The 14,477-nt window shown below is 37.8% G+C and overlaps 1 protein-coding gene across 2 annotated transcripts in view; it reads right to left on the reverse strand.

Annotated features, from left to right (window-relative positions):
- The window catches only part of ATP6V1A (ATPase H+ transporting V1 subunit A), a 69,714-nt gene that overhangs the window by 39,603 nt on the left and 15,634 nt on the right, over positions 1–14,477 (reverse strand). For both annotated transcript variants that reach the window (XM_059687809.1, XM_059687810.1), the window contains exons 2-3: positions 6,753–6,847; positions 2,063–2,191 (exon numbers count right to left, since the gene is read on the reverse strand). In XM_059687809.1, the coding sequence (XP_059543792.1) occupies positions 2,063–2,191; positions 6,753–6,834 (211 nt within the window). In that variant the 5' untranslated portion in view covers positions 6,835–6,847. The remainder of the gene's footprint in view (positions 1–2,062; positions 2,192–6,752; positions 6,848–14,477) is intronic.

Consider the following 14,477-nt stretch of genomic DNA (forward strand, 5'->3'; position numbering starts at 1 on the left):
AAGAATATAGTACAGCCAAGTAACGAAACTATTTATTATCTCAAGCTACTAGGTCACATGGTGTCTGACAAGATGTCTAATATTCTTGTTAACTTCAAAAATTTAAAACATCCTGGGAGTTGAAGTTGCCCAGAGTGCGTTGGTGCAGTTTGAGAAATTATAGAACTTAAAAACAGAAACAAAAGTTTCTCTTTAATACATTATTTCAACTATACAACTTAAGAACATCACTCCCCTAAAAAGGATATTAGTTCCTAACAAAAAATTAAAATCTTAAGAATTAAGTGATTTTAAAAAGGAAAAGAATAAAGCCTGCAAATAAACACATTGAGTCCTGCTTGCTCTCATGTACTTGTTCATAGGCGTAAAAGCAGTACAACTTTTATTGAAACCAATTTAGCAGTATCTATCAAAACTAAAATGCATAAATTTTGACCCAAAAATCTAACTTCTGTGAATTCATGCTATAGTTACATTGTATGTAATAAATGACTAGAAACAACTAAAATTTCTATCATTAAGATATTGATTAATATACCATATGAATTATGGTATATTCATATAATGAATGCTATTTAGCTATAAAGAAGGAATAGAAGCTTATATGAATTGCTCTAGAAAGATCTCCAAGATATAGTTTCATTTCTAATAATTGGTTATGAATACTTTTAAACTATTGCAAAGCTGAATTTTACAGTGAACTCCATCTGCTATTTCTACCGGCTAGATTCTACCATTAACACTTTATTTATCACATATCTATCTATCTTACACATTTCTTTTTAAGTGAATATAATATGCTATCTTTTAGTAAAAAAAAAAAAAAAAAGGAAGAAAAGTACATATTGGTATTGGTTCATAAATGCAATTAAACTAGAAGGCTATATAATAAGAAGAACTAATTAAAATGGCTGCATGCAAGTGTGTGTTCTGAAAACTGGCCAGATACAGGATGACAAAAGTGGGGAGAATTGTCACCATATACATGTTCATTTGTTTATTTAAAATCTGCAAACCATGCAAAAGATTAAATAAAAGTTAACAGTAACAACAGAAAAAATTCTTTTGACTAGTCATGATTTTATAACCACAAAGATTTCTCATTTTATTTCAAATTTTCAGATGACTTTTTTTTTTAATTAGCACAGTACTCACACACACAGAAAAGATACTGGCAAGCATGTATTTTAGTATGACCAAAAAAAAGATTGTTTCAAATAAATCTTAAATAGCTAAAGAATTAATGCTGATCCTGAGGACCAATCTAAGTAAAATACACAAATAAAATGCCCCCCCCCCAAAAAAAAATTAAAAAACTGGTTTCTCTTCACAAGGCTTAACTCTTTATTTTTTATAGAAAATTGAAAATAAATTCTATATTTAAAAGCCAAAATTATGGTAGCTAAACTAGCCAAACAGTAAATATTCCCCAGCACTAAAGCTGTAATTTAACACATCACCCAGCACTATTTATTAGAATAAAGATAGAATGGTGACCGGTTTACTATTATAAACAGAAATGATTGGAGACTTTTAATCATACAAATTGATGATGACATTCTGTTTATGGTTTCTTCTACAATATGTCTCTCTCTAATTGATTCCCCCTAAAGTTTGTGAACTACTGAAATATTAAGAGTAATGAAAATTCAGAAGGTGATACTAATTTATTAAGAAGAGCACTAATTCCTAGTACCTTTCTTCAATATACTCCTGTATGAATCAGATTTCTAATACCAACATTTCATGCTTCTGATACCACTGGTTGTTCTGCTTCTACCTTTGCCATAAATCCTTAAAATATGACTTATAGAACGTGGCAAAAAATCTAACCAAAAGGTCCAATCAGTGTGGCTCAGTGGTTGAGTGTTGACCCATGAACCAGGAGGTCAGGGCATATGCAAGGGTTGTAGGCTTGATCCCCAGTGTGGGACGTGCAGGAGGCAGCCAATCAATGATTCTCGCTCATCATTGATGTTTCTATCTCTCTCTCCCTCTCCCTTCCTTTCTGAAATCATTAAAAATATATTTTTTTAAAAAGAAATTGAATCAAAAAGGATACAAGTTTCTTCATACACCTGGATAGTAGCCATGTCACCTTCCAATCGGATAATCTCTCCAACCAACTCGCTGTGGCCCACTCTCACCAGCTCATACATGGCTGCACCTGACATTTCACAGGCTGTAACCACTGTAAAGAAAATATGCATATTTTGATGACTTAAGACTCTGTGAATAGTTATAGGTAATTAAAATATCCAGTAAATCCAATAAAAGAGCTCTCTCATATATTCATAAGGAAAATAAAACATCCACTATGGAACATAGATATAGTTTCACAGAAAGATGCATTTTTAGCATATGCTATAGCGGGAAACAAAATAAATTTGTTAGGCTAAAGATTATACATTTACAGAATATACTCATAATAATCCATAATAACCCATAATGTAAATAAGGGTTTTGATCAACCCAGGTTGCTATAATACATGAAAGAGTGGGTTTGGGAAAATGAAAATAAAAACTGAAAAAATGGAACAGAAACTTTAGCTAGTAGTGTGGTAGAATGCCACACAATTATCAGTTTGCTGTGTTGTCACCATTCCTTTGAAAGATAATATTGGAAACATCATCTTTACTCTCGAACACTTAATAACAGTGGTTCTTAAAACTTTTCTGGGACATGGACCTTTTTCATAAGCTGATGATCGCGCTCTACCTAGAAAAACTCACATATGCATCTACAAAATAGACAATAGGAATGTTTATAATTAGTTACCACCACTGGGTGAGGTGCTAACTAAGAATCCCTATTTCTGCCTTGGCTGATGTGGCTCAGTTAGTTGAGCTTTGTCCCAGCCACCAAAAAAAGGTCACTGGTTCCATTCCTGGTCAGGGCACATGCCCAGTAGAAGGTGTGCAAGAAGCAGCCTATGATATTGCACTCTCTCTGATGTGCGAGCTCTCTCTCTTTTTCTCTCTCTCCCTTAAGTCAATGAAATAAATATATAGATAGATAGATAGATATATGTATATATATGTATGTGTGTGTGTGTGTGTGCGTATACATATATATACATATATACATATATATATATATATACACACATATATATATATATATGTATATATATGTATATATATGTATATATATATATTAGAGGCCCGGTGCACAAAAATTTGTGCACTCGGGGGTGAAGGGGGTCCTCAGCCCAGCCTGTGCCCTCTCACAGTCTGGGACCCCTCAGGGGATGACCACCTGCTGGCTTAGGCCCGCTCCCCGGGGGATTGGGCCTAAGATGGCAATCAGACATCCCTCTGGCAGCCCGGCAGCCCTCGGGGGATGTCCATTTGCCAGCGGGGAGCAGGCCTAAGCTGCAGTCGGACATCCTTAGTGCTGCTGAGGAGGCAGGAGAGGCTCCCACCACCTCCACTGTACTGGCAGCCATCAGCCTGGCTTGTGGCTGAGCAGAGCTCCTCCCATGTGGGAGCGCCCTGACCACCAGAGGGCAGCTCCTGCATTGAGCATCTGCCCCCTGGTGGTCAGTGTGTGTCATAGTGACCAGTCATTCCCAGTCTTTCTGTTATTAGGGTCAGTTTGCATATTACCCTTTTACTATATAGGATAGAGGCCTGGTGCACGGGTAGGGGCCGGCTGGTTTGCCCTGAAGGGTGTCCCGGATCAGAGTGGGGGTTCCGCTTGGGTGCCTGGCTAGCCTGGATGAGGGGATGATGGCTGTTTGCAGCTGGTCACACCCCCTTCAGGGTGGGGGTCCCCACTGGGGTGCCTGGCCAGTCTGGGTGAGGGGCTGAGGGCCGTTTTCAGGCTGGCGGGTGACGGAAGCTCCCAACCGCTCCTTTTTTTCTATTTTTTTTTTTTATTCTTGGATTTATTTACCTTCTATGGCTGTCACTGGAACTGAGAGCCGGCTTTAGCTCTGAGGCTCGGCTCCAGCTCTGAGACCTCGGGTGCTGAAAGTAGATATCTGGGTTTGTTTGGCTTCTATAATTGAAACACTGTTGCAGCTCTAGCTCTGAGGCCCGGCTGGCTGAAAGCAGGTTTCTGGGGTTTGTTTAGCTTCTATAAATGCAACATTGTTTCTTAGAGTGCAGCTCAGAGGCCGGCAGCAGCAGGCGGGGAACCTTGGCTTCCTCCATCACTGGAGCAAGCCAGCCTCCTGTTCGCTTCAGCTGCCTGGCTGCTGGCCACGATCTTGGTTGGCAGTTAATTTGCATATTGCCCTGATTAGCCAATGGGAAGCGGTGTAGGAGGTATGGTTAATTACCATGTTTGTCTATTATTAGATAGGATATATGTATATGTATATATGTGTGTGTGTATGTATGTATGTGGGTGTGTGTGTATGTGTGTGTGTGTATATATATATATATATATATATATATATATATATATATATATATATAAAGAACACTGCCTGGCCAGCTTGGCTCAGTGGTTGAGCTTTGACCTATGAACCAGGAGGTCATGGTTCCATTCCCAGTCAAGGCACATGCCCAGGTGCAGGCTTGATTCCCAGTAGGGGGCGTGCAGGAGGCAGCTGATCAATAATTCTCTCTCATCATTGATGTTTCTATTTCTCTCTTTTCCTTCCTCTCTGAAATCAATAATAATAAAAAAATATACATATAAATAAAAGAGTCCCTATTTTTTTGTAAGTACTATAACAGAATTTGTACTTACTATTTTGGACTATATATATTGTCTAGTAAGAAAAGATTACTTTTCTGGCAGGAAAGGAAGGTTGTACATTTTCATAGGCATAGAAATAAATCTATTTTTAATATTTAGCCTTCTGATAAAATTGATTAGAACTATGTATTAGGCAACATTCAAATAAAAACTATTAAAGTATTAAAATTTTATTGTATTAGAACAATGTAGATATATTAATTTCATAAATATTTACCTCTATACCTACTATATACTAGTAAGAATTAAGATGCATTGAAATATCAGAGTAACTAAAATTTTAAATCTTATTTCATCAACCAAATGTATGCCATTTCTTTATCTTATTAAGTACTAAAGAATTAGAAATAGGTTCAAGAATTTACTACAAGTTTTAGAAAAATATTTTTGCCTAAACTCTTTTGATGGTGTTCTTTTGTCCTTTCCCTAAAAGTTCTTGTGTGTAGCATTTCCTAAAAACTCTTTTGATCATCAAGAGGAAACTGTTTCTCTGAATGGCAATAGAGATTAAAAACAGTGAAATGCATTGTTTGCCAATTAATAAAAGCTCAAACAGCAAGTTCTAAGTGATAGAAGCTTCCAGGGGAGAAATAAGAGGCACAGTGACTGAGAGTCTTCATTTGCATAAAGACTGAGATATAAGAAACAATGGATTTCCACTAAGGATTATAAATCAATGAACAGGTTTACTTCTGGAAACTGAATCAGGTTTTTCAGTAGGAGTGTGGAATAACAAAATGAATACTAGAATGAGGTACAGCAGTACCCAAAGTTTGGGCAAAATGAACATAAACTTTAAAACGGCTCTCCATTATCAGTGTCATGTCATGAGGCTTCTTTTCCACAGCTAGCCAGTTATGTGATTCTGAAATAGCCATTTAGAAGGTTTTATATATGTAAAGAGCTAAGGTTGATATTACTGAGAAATGCTCTGAAAACATTATTAAAGCTCAAACCAAATTAACATATTTATTGAATGCTTATAATTTGCAAGGTATCACATACTAAAAGCTATAGCTTTTTAACCTCAGATTTAACAAAAAATAGGTAATAATCTGAACAGTGATTATACATTTACATAATAAACATGATATTACAAATTAGTACCTCAATAATTATCAAATTTAGATAATGAATGCTAGATAAGCCCTTAGGATGGAGGTATTACCTCAGTCTCATCTTATATAATAAAAGCCCAATATGCTAGGTGTCCGGTCAACCGGTCGGCCGTTCAACCAAAGTGTAATGTGCCAGCCCTGACTGGTTTGGCTCAGTGGATAGAGCGTCGGCCTGCGGACTGAGGGGTCGCGAGTTCAATTCTGGTCAAGGGCATGTACCTTGGTTGCGGGCACATCCCCAGTGGAAGGTGTGCAGGAGGCACCTGATCGATGTTTCTCTCTCATCGATGTTTCTAACTATCTATCTCTCTCCCTTCCTCTCTGTAAAAAATCAATAAAATATATTTTAAAAACAAACAAACAAACAAACAAAACCCACAAAGTGTAATGTGCTAATGATATGCTAAGACCAAACGCTCACTGTGATGTGCACTGACCACCAGGGGGCAGACAGTTGACCAGCCAACCAGTTGCTATGACATGCACTGACCACCAGGGGACAGACGCTCCAACCAGTAGGTTAACTTGCTGCTGGGGTCCAGCCAATCAGGATTGAGCGAGATGGGCCAGACACACCCTGGCGCCCTCCTTCGGTCCCTCCCCGGCTGGCCAACCTCCTGTGTCTCTCCCTGGCCCTGATCGTGCACCGGTGGGGTCCCTCGGCCTGGCCTGCACCCTCTCGCAATCCGGGATCCCTCAGGGATGTCAGAGAGCCAGTTTCAGTCCGATCCCGCAGGCCAGGCTGAGGGACCCCACTGATGCACGAGTTCGTACACCCAGCCTCTAGTAGCAGTTATAAAATCTTTTGAGGACAGAATTTATGTAGGTGAACAGAAACTTCTATATTTCCATCTAAAACACCTTGAAAATACATTAATTGAAATTAGGAATCTTTACCATTGAGATTATTATGTATTACTTACCAGGTCCTGAGACCCCATGCACATAACCAAATGTGCTTTCTTTATCTTCATCACGTATTTTTGGTAGCTTGGAGAAATCCATTGTGTTAATTTACCTAAGGGGAAAAATTAAGTCATAATTACAAACCCTAACGCAAAAGAACCAATATAGGTAGTCAACTCTCATTGATGGTGTATTTTGAGTTATTACCACTTCTTCAAAGTAAAATAAAAAATTCTTAAAATGTGATTAAAAGTACCTCATTCCTGGATGCTTTACAATTATTAAAATTCAGAATTATATATCCCCATGAAAACTGTCCCATAAAAAATACTGAGTAGCCCTAACAGGTTTGGCTCAATGGATAGAGAGTCGGCCTGCGAACTCAAGGGTCCCAGGTTCGATTCCGGTCAAAGGCATGTACCTTGGTTGCAGGCACATACCCAGTAGGGAGTGTGAAGGAGGCAGCTGATCGATGTTTCTCTCTCATCGATGTTTCTAACTGTCTATCCCTCTCCCTTCCTCTAAGAAATCAATAAAATATATTTTTTTAAAAAATACTGAGTATAACAATGTGAAGTCTTCTCAATGGTTTATCCAGCCCTACATCTTGCCCTCTCCCCCATTAACTTTCTGACCATCTCTCCAATTACTTCTACCCTTAATCTTTCTGCATATACAGGAGTGGGAAAAATTAGGTTTACAGTCGTAATAATAAGTAATACAATAATGTACTCATAACTGTAAATCTACTTTTGCCCACCCCTGTATACACTGAATTCCTTGCCATTTCTCAAAAACATACATGTTCTGCCTCAGGGTCTTTGTACATGTTGCTCCCTCTACCTAGAGTACTCTTCTTGCAGATATCTGCTCCTATACTTCCTTCAGGTCTTTACTCAACTGTCCCCTACTCCGAGAGGCTTCTCTGCCCATCTATTTAAATCACAACATAGCCCCCTCCTTCACTGCTTTATTTTTCATCATCTTATGTCTTACATTTATTTTTATTTTTTAATCCTCCCTCGAGAATATTTTTCCAGTGTTTTGCTTGTTTTTTAGAGAGAGTGAAAGGGAAGGGGAGAGACAGAGAGAAACACTAATGTGAGACACATCAATTGGTTGCCTCCCGTGTGCACCCCGACCAGGATCAGGGATCAAGCCTGCAACCGAGGTACGTGCCCTTGATCAGAATCAAACCCAGCATGCTTCAGTCCACAGGATGATGCTCTATCCACTGAGCCAAATCAGCTAGGGCACATTTAATTTTTAAATGTATTATCCAACTTTAAAATTTTTCTGAAAGCACTTTTCCTTTTTAGCAGAACATGGAACAGTTTAAGTAATTCAGTTCAACCTCTTTTCTTTATGGATGTGCAAACTGAAAAACCTAAAGAATTAACTATTCAAGTCCAAATAGAAAACTGGTGGCAGATGCCAAAGCAGAAAGTTTATTTTTGACCACCGGTCTAAGTTAAAAATTATTGATGTTTAATAATGGAGATAAAATACATGTACATATAAAAAGCTAAATTATGCCCCAGAAACAACCATAAAGTAAAGGTCACAGATCAATAAGTAATAGTGTTAAATCATATAAGTTATCTACTAAAAGTTCAATAATTAGAATGTGTAGGGAGCACAGGTTGAAGGTCAGGTAAAATTTGGATAAAATAGAAAGAAAAAAAAAGGTAGCAAAGGCATTTCAGTTGGGGAAATAATAAAACAAAAGAATAGAGAAATTTTTAAGAAGTTAACAGACTATGAAGAAAGGTTTTATTAGGACAACAGTGAGAAATAAAGATACAAAGGTAAAGACATTTCTTTGTGGGTCTTGAAATGAAATGGCAAGTAAACTTGAATCTACAAACAATCCTATATAATAAAGAGCTAATATACTAATTAAACCAGATGGCAGAACAACTTTCCAGAACGACCAGTGGGCAGGGGGTAGGGCCTCGAAGCAGCTGGGGCTGCGAGGGCCAAGTCCCTTGCACGAATTTCGTGCATCAGGCCTCTAATAGGAAATAACCGAAAATGGAGTGAGAACTTTAATGGGGAAAATGATGTTCAGTTAATTTAACAGGTTAGACTGAAAAGCTCTAGAAATAGTTATGATCTGAGTATCAATTGAATTCAATTTATTAAATGTTTATTGAACTCCTACCAAGGAAAAGAAACTGTGTTAAACGTAGTGAATAAGGATTGTGAATAAAAGGAGCTTTCACTGGCTTTAAACAACTGTACATAAAAAGCACAATGACTTAAGTGTTCAAAACGACCACACAATGAAAGCCAAGAAGAAACTGATTTGAATGTGGGAGAAGTGTTAACCAATGTGAATGAAGTAGAGGGAACAGGTAGCTGAAAAGTAAGTTTTGAGGCTGGCTGAGTTGAGTCTAGATATGAAGAATACCACAAGAGAGGAAAACCAAACCCTGAGCCTTGGGGGTTAATTCTGGCAGGATGGGAAAGTTTTTTTAGTCTTTCAAGCGCTATTGAAGGATCATCAGGAGAACCATATATTCCATGGAATACAATTTGTAATCCATTAGTCAAGATATCAAGGATTGGGGAGGGGAGTATAACAATGAAGTCATTAACAGAGGAGTTATGGTTTGAAATACTGGTGCCATCAGAATGGAGATGGTGGACAGGGCTAGAATGGAGTGATTAAAGAAATAGGCAAGAGTGTAAACAAAAATTAAAACCATATGGAGATATGGGAGACATTAAAGTGAGTCAAATATGTTCTAAGGAGCAGGAAAAGTGCCAAGAACTTGAAGATGATATCAGTGATAAGATAGAGACAGACTATCATGAAGTTGGTAGTTTACTGATAAAGATGAAGGCAGGGTGAAAGTCATCAAAAATAATGGAACTGAGTTAGAAATAAAAAATAAACCAGACATCATAGTCACAAATACCACAATAAAAATCACAAGGATTTTGGGATTCTCAGTAGGAAAATTAATTGGAGAAGGGCATTTGAGGAAGGAAGAAGGAAAAGGGGAAACTGGTTTACCAGGATTCTCAGCTTCCTAAAGACAGGGCTATTGATTAAGCATGTATGGGATTGCAAATACTGGAATACAAAGAGATGGAACAAGTTTTTCTAGAAACTACTTAGGCAATAGGGAGAAAAAGTTTAAAGACAAACACTTATTTGGGAAATGGGTTGGGCAAAGTTTTCAAAAAAGTAGTGAACGAGCAAATGAGGTCAAATTTTAAAATCAAAGATGTTCAAAGTCAGAAGGAAACTTGATAATCATATTGTCGAACTTCCTCCCCAAATATGGGTATTTCCTTCAGGGCATTCATGATACATAGTCATCTGTCTTTGAAGTGGAAATGGCACAAGATCTTGAGTCAGCAGACTCAGGACTCAGGCGGATTCTGCCAGTGACATGCTATAAATCAAAATCTCTTATTATGTTCATTTGTAAAATAGGAATAATGCTATCATCCGCCCCAGAGCTGTGATTAAATGACAAATTTCTTGCCTGGCTGGTATGGCTCAGAGGTTGAGTGTCAGACCATGAACCAGTAGGTCATGGTTTCATTTCTTGTTAGGACACATGCCCTGGTTGTGGGTTCGATCCCCAGTGGGGGGTAGGGGGGAATGCAGGAGGCAGCAGATGGATGTTTCTTTCTCATCAATGTTTCTATCTCTCTACCCCTGTCGCTTCACCACTTTAAAATCAATAAAAATATATATTTAAAAATGACAATTTCTTAAAGAGTTCCTTGTGACATGTAAAATGCTTATATTCAGTAGTAATACTGGTATTTAAATAGGGCCTCACCCTGGCTGGTGTTGCCCAGTAGTTAGAGTGTCAGCCCACACACTGATGGGTCACAGGTTTGATTCCAGGTCAAGGGCATGTACCTGGTTTGTAGGTTCGACCCCAACCCCGGTCGGGGCATGTGCAGGAAGCAACCAATTGATGTTTCACATCGATGTTTCTTTCTCTCCCTCTGTTCCACTCTAAATAAATAAGTAAGTAAATAAATAAATAAATAGAAAAATACCTTTGGGTGAGGATCAACAACAACAAAAAACAAACAGGACCTCAATTTTGAAAAAACACATTGTATTTTTAGAAATCTTCTTTGAGAGAATTGTCTTGTATCTAATCTAAATCACCTTCCCATAACTTCTACCCTCTAACCCTGTTTCTTCCAAGTACTGTAGCCACAGAGTAAATATGTTCTCTCTCCAAGCAAATTCTCTTTAGTGCCTTCAACTGTTCCTCAAAGATTAATCTTTTTTTTTTTTTCAGATCTATACTCCCAAGGCTACCCTTTTCTGAAAGTATTTCATGATGTAAATGTTTCTTTTAAATCAAAGCAAACAAAATAAGAACAGTATTCTAGATGTTGTATGAGTAAATACTGAAGAGTACCTCTTCATTTGTTCTGGGTGCTTCTTTATATTGAGAGACAGAGACCAAGGCTTTGAGTCAGACAGATAGAGTTTGAATTTAAAAGTTGTGTCCTTGGGCAAATCAAATGCTTTCAACTTTAGGAGCCTCAGTTTCACCTGTAAAATCTAATGGGGTTGTTGTTAGGCACCTAACAGTAAGTCTGACAGAAAAGTAATACTAATAACTACTAATTCTGTTAATGCAAGCTAAGATTGCCTAATTTCTAAAAAGTGCCTAATGTATTCTTTTTTAAAAATATATATATTTTTTTATTCATTTCAGAGAGGAAGGAAGAGGGAGAGAGAGATAGAAACATCAATGATGAGAACCATTGATTAGCTGCCTCCTGCACGCCCCCCACTGGGGATTGAGCTCACAACCTAGGCATATGCCCTTAACCGGAATCAAACCTGGGACCCCTCAGTCCGCAGGCCAATGCTCCATCCACCGAGCCAAACTGGCTAGGGCTACCTAATGTATTCTAATCATCTTGTTACTTGAACCAAATCTAGTCACTTGACTATTTTTTTCTTAATTATCATTATGTACTAGAGGCCTGTTGCACGAAGAGATTCGTGCAATTGGCCTTCTTTTCCCCTGGCTGCTGGCACCGGTTTTCCTCTAGCATCCAGCCAGAGCAGGCCCCAGAGCCGTGAGGCTTCGCTCCACCACTTGGAGCCTACGTATGCAAATTAACTGCCATCTTTGTTAGGTTAATTTGCATACTGTCCTGATTGACTTGTTAGTGTAGCAAAGGTATGGTCAATTTACATGTTTGTCTATTATTGGGTAAGATAGTCCTTTTGGCCATGACTTCATTTTCTAAAACTAAATATATTTTTTAAAGTATCAATGATGTGACAGGTGCTGTATTATAGGTTGAAAATATAATGGAGTAAGACAATCCCCCCTGCCCCCCAAGGAGCTTCTGGCTTGGTGTGCTAAAAAGACAAACGGGTAGTTACAATAAGGTGACAAATGTGCTCTCATAGAAACAGTGCAGGCTGCTTTAGAAGAGCATAAAGCACAGGCATCTAACCTAGACTTGGGCAGGACAGGAGTGACTTAGAGGAGGCAAAGTTGAGACTTGTAAGATGGACAAGAGGCATTAGAGTATATAGTAGAGCTTCATTACAAATGGTTCAAATCTTCTAAGGTTCATAAAGATGTCTAGAAAGTTCATGAGGCAATAATGGTGTCTTTTCTGATTTTTAATATAAATATTTACATACATTCCTTTTAAAACTACTGTGAATACCTCCAAATGTATGAGCAATGATTAGTGGAAATCAAATGGGTCTGTTCAGGATTCAGCTGCCTTGTGGGTTTATCACGCAGCTGGATTATCCTAGTCACAAAGGAAATAGATGATTCTACAGTTTTAAACATTTTTGTTTTTAGGAATATATTGTTTAGTTTATGACAAAGACAGCAGGCATTAGGAATAGTGACACCAAAGTAATAAGAGAAACAAGAAGTGATAATTCTATAGATTTACTACTTAGAGATGCTTTTCACCAGATCCACAAATTTACATTTGTCTGATTAATATTCTTATACAGTTGACACTTGAACAACACAAGACATCGACCCCCACACAGTTGAAAATCCATGCATAGCTTTGGACTCCCCCCAAACTTAACTACTAATACACTAATGCTGACCAGAAGTATTACTGATAACATAAGCAGTCAATTAAGATATATTTTGTATATTATATGTAATACATACTATATTCTTACAATAAAGTAAGCTACAGAAAAGAAAATGGTAAGAAAATCATAAGGAATAGAAAATATATTCACATTACCTGCATGTATTTACTGAGAAAAATCCACATATAAATGGATGCACAGTTCAAACCTGCATTGTTCAAGGGTCAACTATATATAAAGTCAAGTTGATTGTACTTTTTAAAAAGCCAGTGTTAAGAGAAAAACATGATGATGATTATGAGTAATTTTGCTTTCTCTACATCCACTGTGTTATATGTAGAGAAGTGGTTGCAAATACATCCCCAAACCAGCTCTTAACACATCTTTCATGATAAAATAATAAAATTATGAACATACCAGCTTTTAAAGCATAAAATGAAGGAATTCCAAAGCATTTCTGTCCACTTTTGGTATTTTAATATAGTTACCATATTTTTCCGTGTATAAGACGCTATTTTTTTCTAAAATCTTTAGACTGAAAATCGAGGGGTGTCTTATACATGGAAGTCAGCCAAGGAGGGAGCCACATGGGTGCATAGCTGCCCATATCTTGCCAAACAGGCTTCCCCCAATCACAAGCCTTACTGTTACTGACATCAGCTGATGCCGTAATTGGAGGTGGAGATGGAGAGTGCGCAGATGCAACAGGGACCAGAGTGTTCTGAGCCCATAAAGATGTAAAAAAAATAAAGAGATAAATACTGGTAAGCGATTTTCTTACTCTGCAAAATTCAAACTGAATGTAATCAGCTATGCAAAATAGCATGGAAATAGAGCTGCAGAGAGACAATCTGGACCTCCTCCCACTGAGTGTATGATTAGACAGTGGAGAAAACAGGAAGAACAACTCCTTAAGATGCCAAAAAAGAAGAAGGCCTTCAGAGGAAAGCCAGCAAAATGGGCAAACTTGCAGCAGAGGCTCAAGACTTGGATTATGGAGCAGCACCAGAGTGGCTTATGTGTGTCAACCAAGCTTATTCAATGCCAGGCAAGAATGTTTGCAAACGAAATGATCATTGTTGATTTTATAGGAAAGGCAAAATAGTGCTTCAATTTCATGAGGAGAGAAGGGTTGGCCATGAGAACACGAACAAAGTTAGCTCAGAAAATGCCACCAGTTTATGAGGATGATCTCACATATATAGACAGTGACTCAGAAGACAGTAGTGATACAATAGAAGCTGAAGACATTGATATGTCTCCAACTAATAGTGATGAAGAAGAGAGCAGTGATGGAAAAGAGGCTGAATAAAGTGATATGCTGCATAATATCATAGTACTGATATGTAAACATTACCTGTGGTAATGACTAAATAAAAATGTGTCGTTTTATGTTTAAAATATTGATTTCTTAATTTGGGGTTGGAAAAGTGGGAGGCGTCTTATATATGGGGGTGTCTTATACACAGAAAACTACGGTATATATTAATCTTGGCTCCAGCAACAGGAAGCTATATACTTGCTGTGCCCCTGCCTGGAATGTTTTTTCCTCACTCCCATGAAATAGTCCCCTTCTGCCCATTGTTATCCTCAACTCTCTTAGCCTGATTTTCCTCATAGCACTTATAACTACCAGAAAGATTACAGTTATTATTTTCTAATT

This window comes from Myotis daubentonii, chromosome 3 (assembly GCF_963259705.1).
Source record: "Myotis daubentonii chromosome 3, mMyoDau2.1, whole genome shotgun sequence".
In the NCBI taxonomy this organism is placed as follows: Eukaryota; Metazoa; Chordata; class Mammalia; order Chiroptera; family Vespertilionidae; genus Myotis; species Myotis daubentonii.